Consider the following 8,616-nt stretch of genomic DNA (forward strand, 5'->3'; position numbering starts at 1 on the left):
TTGTTTAAAGTTTTCTCAGTTATGTCTGGTAGAGTATTTCATATTATTAAATCCTACCAAATAAAAATTCAACAAGCGGTTTCCGACAAAATGCATCCAGTTCTTCTAAAATTAAGAATTGTTGAAAATATTCTGTCCCATAACTCCTTAAAAAAATTTGGCACTTGTAGTATACACATACTTACACTGTAACTAAATGCATAAGGAATATCCGAAGTGGTTATGGAGTGATGCGTTCTAAAGACTTTCCTAGCTGACAGACAAGCAGGCGCATAACATATTAACCATTTCACTCTATCACTTTGTTACAAAGGACGATTATACATGTTTTTGATCTGTATATGAATTTAGACAGTTTTAAGTAAAGTTTTCGTTTTTTTTTCAGTTTGTGTCCGTAAGGCACAGCTAAAATGAGCTTAAACTGAATATCATGCGTATTCAATCAATGACAACTAAAAATATATCTTGGTGAACATTGTATTCTCTCTTATAACCATTCAGACAATAAAGGCTACCCGAAAGAAGGAGTTAAATGTTATATTTTCTTTTGTGGTCGGACGGACAGACAGACAGACAGGTAAATATATTTAAGTGTGTGTTATTTAAGCTTTTATCATATCAATACCTTAAGGATTTGGCCGTCATCTGGGTACTGGTCGAGTATAGATTTCAGCTGGTGGATCAATGGAGGCTGAATTATCCCGGAGAACTCAGGTCCATCCTCCTCGCTGTCATCAGTGGACGACATTTTCGGGGTTTATCCTTTTCAAGCTGTGACTAATAGACAGTTAGCAGAATGTATAAATCAGTTGGAGTTTTTTCTTGAACTGTGCATCATGCCCTTCAGAAATCCTAGATTGTTTTCTAATATAAACCTGAAGTAAAAGAAAATGACGATGAAATAAAACATTTCATATTAATATTAACTGATGCTACATAAAATTCAGTTAACGTTTTATTTTCTAAATAAGTAAAATCCTGAGTACATCATACCCGATAAGATACACTCTAAGGAACTTGTAATGGGCTGTATAGAGGTTTCTTAAAATTATAGAACAGGTGTGTAGGACGGACCAGATTTTTTGATAAAGATAGTGATAAATTATTGAAATAATCGGGATAAAAAATGCAACTCACATTAAAAATACGAGGTAAAGGAATTTACTCATGCGATATTTCAATGAATTTTATTATAATTGTCGTGATGTTTTGTTTTGTGCGTTAAAGTTATGTTTTTCAACGTATCGTATCAATGGTGATATCCTGACGGGGAGTGTGCAGGAACCTAATCCAACAATTCAATAGTGTTTCAACAATCATATTTATAATATTTTTTTTCCTTTATTATTCCATAACATTTCAATTTTTGGTATACATTGATTCGCTCATTGGGTACTGACATAGAAATAAAACACTACATCTAAAAGCAGTTTTTGGCATGGCATGGATTATGTCCTTATTGTATGACTTATGATGTACCGCGATTCTCAAGCCCGCATGGGAAGTATTGGGATTGATTTTATATACGATGGTGACATAACTGCTTGTAGGTTCGGAGCTCACCTGCCAGTTAGCTGCTAGCAGTTCTTAGTTAGCACATTTGTGTAATTTATATTCAGTTTCTTTATTTCCGTTGTAACAAGGGACTAAGATCTAATTGGACTGACTTCTTTGTGTGTTTGTGTACTATTTTTTTCCACAGTGGCCAGATTATAAAGGGGGACGGTTGTGATCACGCCAAAGCACTTTGACTACATTTTTAGCGCCTTTTCCAAGTCCGGAATTTCTGGCCTCTTTATGTCTTGTTTCGTTCTTACCTTTAGTTTATTTCTATGTTACTTGAGTATATAGGGACAGCTCTTTCGCTATTCCTGTGTATAATGATATTTTGGGACCTGTCCTGTATCCTGTCCTGTATCATGAGGGTTTTCTCGACATTCGTTGAGACCAATGGGCGGCCTTCGACTGACATTTTCATCCCGGTGGTGTTGTTGTCTCTTTGGCATATACACCATATACCTATTTTTGTTATATTTGAGCCATTTGTACATAGATAGATGTAATATATGTGTAATTAAAAGGCAGAAAGGTATCCGCATTGATTAAGTTCCCTACCGTATTAGGTTCTCTCTTCAGCATCAGCTGACTGATTTTCAAAAATACTTCATTTCACCCAAACATTAGGGATTTAAATTGCGGGAAAATATATTATAAATTACTTGAACCTCCACGCACCTAGGATTAGAAAAAAAATATTTCCTTTTTAAAAAAAAAAAAAACACTTCAGATTTCTGTGTGGACTAGCTTCCTAAAATCATCAGTATTCTCAACAGAGAGTATTCAAGGGAACCAAGATTCTAGCGGAAATCTAAAGAATGTAATCCAGGACAAAGACCAGACAAACACGACAAAGAACATGAAGTAACTAAAAAAATACATACAAAGTAACAAAAGTAAATGAGCAACTCGGACTCCACTAAAAATGGGAACATGGACCAGGTGCACCGGTAGGGTAAGCGTCCTCTGCTTTTCTAGAAACACCCGCCGAGTTGCTCATAAAAAAGTCAACTCCGGGGTAGAGGAAAGGAAAACTATGACTCGTTGAACAAATCAGTTCTCATGTGCAGATGGATACACCGTAATGATCCACGAGTTCATGATGACGACCATAAAACTTCTCTAGTGATGACTTTAAAGCTTGTAGCAACATAACCCTGTTCCAAAAACCTAATTGTTACAAGTCTAGCGCCATACAAAAAGTCTGCGTAGTTACGGTAAGCTCTGGCATAACGTATGAGTTGGGATATGAAAACTCCATACGCAGGTGCTGAAGGGATGTTGCCACAGATGAAGGAAACTTGATAATTCTGAATGAAAAGTCATCACGTTTGTCATAAAGTAATAGTTTTCCTTTACCAGCAATCTCTAAGTGTAGGTCAAGATATGAGGCTGTCTTAACAGTGACTGTTTGTAGTATCCTTTATCTCAAGTTCTTTGGGGTAGATGCGAAGTATTAAATCCCGCAACTTGGATTGTGTAACGATAATACATCATCTATATAACGGAAACTGAGATTAAAGGATCTAGCTAAACGATGTTCTTTCTTTAGGATCAGATCAGCTATAGAGTTAGCCTCATGAGAGTGAAGGAATAGGTCAACAAGTAGAGGAGCAGAATTTGGTCCCTTTGGAATGCCGACCGTTTGTTGAAAAACGCGTCCACCACAATGGACAAATATATTGTCGATCCAAATAAAAAAATCCAGCATTTTGAAAACATCTTCTATATATTTGGAGGATAAAATTTAGAATTATTTTTTCACAAAGCATAAGGAATCTCTAGCAAGAACTATATATTTGTATCTACGTGTACCATCTTTTTTGGAGAAACAATGATGTATAATGTTTTTGAGTCGGGATTTTAACTGAGTGTGGGGAATAGAATTATACAGTGTTGAAAAATCATAGGTTTTAATGCTATTATATTCTGATAATAATCTTGAATTCAGGGTCTCCAAAGATTTTTTCGAATTTTTCAGGATCCACAATGAATTAATACCACAAGTATTGTGGTAAGACTGGATACCCTCTATGGCAGCTGTGAGTACAGAAGTTGTGAAAGAGGTTTGGGGTTACATTTTGCAGATCCAGCTATGTTGCGTTGTTTGTATGGATTCTTGTAGAAAATGAGACAAAATTTTCAGAACTGATCTAACCGTATAGTACTACATAATATAGGATAGAATTCTACAGTCAAGACATTTAACAGAATTCTACAAGAAATACGTTTGGCAGAATTCTACAGTCAAGACATTTGGCAGAATTCTACATTCAAGACATTTGGCGGAATTCTACAGTAAATACATTTGTCAGAATTCTAAACTCAAAAGATTTGGCAGAATTCTGCAGTGAAGATATTTGGCGGAATTCTACAGTCAAGACATTGGGCAGAATTCTACAGTCACGATATTCAGCAGAATTCAACAGTCAAGACATTTAGCAGAATTCTACAGTCAAGATATTTAGCAGAATTCTACAGTCAAGACATTTGGCGGAATTCTAGAATCAAGACATTTCACAGAATTCTACAAGAAATACGTTTGTCAGAATTCTACAGTCAAGACATTTGGCAGAATTCTACAGTCAAGACATTTGGCGGAATTGTACAGTCAAGACAATGGGCAGAATTCTACAGTCACGATATTTAGCAGATTTCTACAGTAAATACGTTAGGCAGAATTCTAAAATCAATACATTTAGCAAAATTCTACAGTGAAGACATTTGGCAGAATTCTACAGTAACGATATATGCAGAATTCAACAGTCAAGACATTTAGCAGAATTCTACAGTCAAGATATTTAGCAGAATATTCTACAGTCAAGACATTTGGCAAAATTCTACAATCAAGACATTTAACAGAATTCTACAATCAAGACATTTAACAGAATTCTACAAGAAATACGTTTGGCACAATTCTACAGTCAAGACATTTGGCGGAATTCTACAGTCCAGACATTTGGCAGAATTCTACAATGAAGAAATTTGGCAGAACTCTACAGTGAAGAAATTTGGCAGAACTCTATAGTCAAGACATTTCGCAGAATTCTACAATCAAGACATTTGGCAGAATTCTACAATCAAGATATTTAACAGAATTCTACAAGCAATACGTTTGTCACAATTCTACAGTCAAGACATTTGGCAGAATTCTACAGTCAAGACATTTGGCGGAATTCTACAGTCAAGACAATTGGCAGAATTCTACAGTCACGATATTTAGCAGAATTCTACAGTCATGACATTTGGCAGGATTCTACAGTCAAGACAATTGGCAGAATTCTACAGTCAAGACATTTGGTAGAATTCTACAGTCACGATATTTAGCAGAATTCTACAGTCAAGACATTTGGCAAAATTCTACAGTCCAGACATTTGACGGAATTCTACAGTCAAGACATTTGGCAGAATTCTACAAGAAATACGTTTGGCAGAATTCTACAATCATGACATTTTACAGAATTCTACAAGACATAAGTTTGGCAGAATTCTACAATCAAGACATTTGACAGAATTCTACAGTTAAGACATTTGGCAGAATTCTACAATGAAGAAATTTGACCGAACTCTATAGTCAAGACATTTCGCAGAATTCTACAATCAAGACATTGGCAGAATTCTTTAAATCAGGAAATTTAACAGAATTCTTTAAATCAGGAAATTTAATAGAATTCTACCATGAAGAAATCTGGCAGAATTCTACAGTGAAGAAATCAGGCAGAACTCTATAGTCAAGACATTTCAGAGAATTCTAAAAGAAATACGTTTGGCAGTATTCTTCAATCAAGGCATTTGACAGAATTCTACAATCAAGACATTTTACAGAATTCTACAATCAAGACATTTGACAGAACTCTACAGTCATGACATTAAACAGAATTCATATTATTGTTTTGCCAGTTTCGTATACTTTTCACTAGACATTTATCATGATTTCACCATCCAACATCAAGTTGCAATAACATTCATACAAAGATATTATTTTCATCATAATACGCTGCCAGCTAGAAACCATCCATTCTAGCTTTTATCCGAATGTGTAATGGCACTCTTCCTAATTCTCCATACAATCAGGAGCACTTAAACTTCAATATTGTTATACCTAACTGCATATGGAAGTTTCTATAGCATAACAATTTCCAAAGCCTTTATCTCATGCATCGTACAACCATTGTGTAAAATAATTCAGGTTTCCTTTCTTCAGGTAATCTTTCTTGCTCTCTATTGCATCATTTGAAATTACCTTTACATGAAAATATGACAACCCAGGTTTTCACATTAATATGAGGAAGGTGAAACCTTATTTGTCCTTATGCATGCTAATATTGTCAGTCTTAAATATTTATGGGCGAAATGACAGGTCTGGTAAGGAACTGTGTGTTGTTATGGTCCGAAATGGTTTTGAGTCGAATTGACCGGTATTGATTACGTAATTTTCTTAAACATTCGAGTACCATGTTTTGACCATCCCTATCTTAGAAAAAGCTCAGATTCGATTTATATTTAATCATCGAAGCTAGCTTATGTTCCCTGACTGGTGTGGTCCTCAATCGCATTTACCGATGCTACTATTGTACTGTTTTCAAGCTTGCGCAAGGTGTAAAACCACTATTAAAAGTCCCATTACTTTCTATATTGAATTCAGCAATTTCTTTTTTTAAAGTTTAAAATGAACTTCAACAGATTTTATCATAGAGGGGAACCATTAAAGACTCTTTCATAAAATTTGCAGCATACCTTTGATGGCTTAACTCTAAGAATGAACGGTGAAGTGAAAGTAGACAGCTATTAAAATTAATACTTTCCTTATGGAAATTCGACAAATCGATGGGATTAAGATCTAGACTCTAAAAATTTTCTCTACATCACAGTTTAAAATTGTTGTATTGTACCTGACATGATAAACTTTCAGATGACACCCAGCGTGCATGTACTGGCTGAATCACAAAACAATATTTGTTTTTTTTTTTCACGAACTACTCACTAGTATGCGGTGCAGGCGACTGGTTCCCCTTAATAGTGACATTATAGCACAAACTGGATATTGATGCTTTTTCTGCCCATAAGTATGCATGACCTAGTTGATAATACAGTCATTTACGTGCCCTTCGGCAGCGTAATAAATGCATTTTTTTAAAGTTCACTAACCGCAGCATAATACGACCATATCCATTTGAACTCGGTTCACTTCAGGGGCCGATTCTGGCGAGGGCGTGTCGGGCGTGCGCCCACCCCCCCTAAAATTTGCAAAACATGGGTTGTCAGGGGTAGATTTAGGCGGTTTTAGGTTTTACCACAAAAGATATCTACATTGTACCACTCTAGAAAAATATTTCAAAAATTTAAGTTAAAAAAAATTTTCGCCTCGCTCCGCTCCGCAAAATTTTAACTGCGCCCCCTAATCTTAAATCCTGGATCCACCTCTGCATTTGAGGCTGGTGTTGACATAAATATTAGTTTAGGACGCACCTAACATATGTCTTTACACTTTATTATGGACATAACAACTCATTTAAACAAATAATTACGCAATATTTTGAAACTGAATTTAAGTAATATAAGGAAGGTGAAACCTTTTAATGATCTCAAAGATACATTAATTAAAAACACCTTTGATTATTTTTCAGCTCTGATTTGATATATTATAGATCATGTTTTAAATATGGTATTTCTGAAGTTGAAAAACGGAAGAGAGATATAGGATGTAAAGTTGTTTTTGGTACGAAAACGACTATGAGTTTTCTAAAGTGGAATAATCATAGAAAAATGTTCGAACAACTGCTTATCTAAAGCATGAGACAGAATATTCTCTGATGCAAGAGAAGTTTAATTCCATATTCCATGAAGTAAATTCTTATATCATTTATAAGAATCGGGAAAACGGTTTCGTATCTCCATTCTTACACTGGTATGTTCATAAGAAAAATGGGCAGAAAGCACGTTATATATATTCACGTTTGATTGATGGAGTACATCTTCCGATTTGAATTAGGAGACTGATTTTGTTTTGGAGGGGGATATGTCACTGTATGTTTAATTTTCATTACATATTATCATATCATACACCATACCCATCATGACGTATATCACCGACTTCTTATACTGTCGTATACATATCACTAACATTGCACGCTTGGCGCAAAATGAATTATGCGCACCCAGGCTATAATTCAGATATTTGCTCAAATTTGCGATAGAAATCTTTTTTATATTTTTTTATAAATTGCGAAAGTGCTTAGCAAGTTGGTCAGCCGTAGTGTTATTTTATTGTGTTTTCGGGTCGAGTATAATTGAGTTGTTGAATGTTTTCCGAAAGATGAATAAATATGTACAGTTTATTAATAAATATATTTGCAGTTTATACAGATTATAAATGGTTGTTGAAACTTGTCCTTGCAATTGAGATTTAGTCTCAGCCCCATATGCCCTGCGACAAATTTGCAAATTATAGACAAACGTTAAAATATAGTATCGCAAAATAAAACGATTATCTAATCCTAAACCAAAAAATAAATTATTAATGAAACTTTCAGTAAACTTTAGAAAAAAACTAAGAGACCTGTTTATCACAGGAACTCCCGCCTCATTTGTTATTAGTGATTTTTTTATTTTATTAAGAAATCTAATGTGTCTGAAAGACACTAATGCCCCCGCTCGCTAGATTTGCCAAATTAGGAACATGTTTATTCTTGTATGAAGACATGGTTTGCAGATTCAGAAATCCTTCCAAGGCTTGTGTTATTCATGGTCTGGGGATCAATTTGTGGATCAGAAATTCCTAAATATATGCATATCTACATATTGTATCCTGGCCACATAGTGTCATGAAATTCTGTTTGGTAGTGTCAGACTAGTTGTGATGAGAATAAGGGGACTGATGGACGACGTATTAATGGACACATAAAAAATGTTAATACTCCATAACAAATCCATAACTTCGTTGCTTGGGATATATTTCTGACAGAAATAACAAAGTCTAACTATCACCCAATTCCATAATATTTCATGAAAATCAAGATCCTTTGGCCCTGCACACCTTCATCATGTGTAGAAATACCC

The 8,616-nt window shown here is 34.9% G+C and overlaps 1 protein-coding gene across 6 annotated transcripts in view; it reads right to left on the bottom strand.

The window, feature by feature from the left end:
- The window catches only part of LOC148623143 (sacsin-like), a 53,192-nt gene that overhangs the window by 38,305 nt on the left and 6,271 nt on the right, over nucleotides 1-8,616 (bottom strand). For 4 of the 6 annotated variants that reach the window (XM_088573697.1, XM_088573701.1, XM_088573699.1 and 1 more), the window contains exon 2: nucleotides 626-875. In XM_088573697.1, the coding sequence (XP_088429823.1) occupies nucleotides 626-748 (123 nt within the window). In that variant the 5' untranslated portion in view covers nucleotides 749-875. Of the gene's footprint in view, nucleotides 1-625; nucleotides 876-1,817; nucleotides 2,020-2,115; nucleotides 2,236-8,616 lie in introns of those variants that run through there. The other 2 variants (XM_088573698.1, XM_088573702.1) reach the window with 2 other exon arrangements.

Source organism: Perna viridis, chromosome 3 (genome assembly GCF_037379345.1).
Source record: "Perna viridis isolate PV_CMFRI_1.1 ecotype Kerala chromosome 3, ASM3737934v1, whole genome shotgun sequence".
Taxonomy (NCBI): Eukaryota; Metazoa; Mollusca; class Bivalvia; order Mytilida; family Mytilidae; genus Perna; species Perna viridis.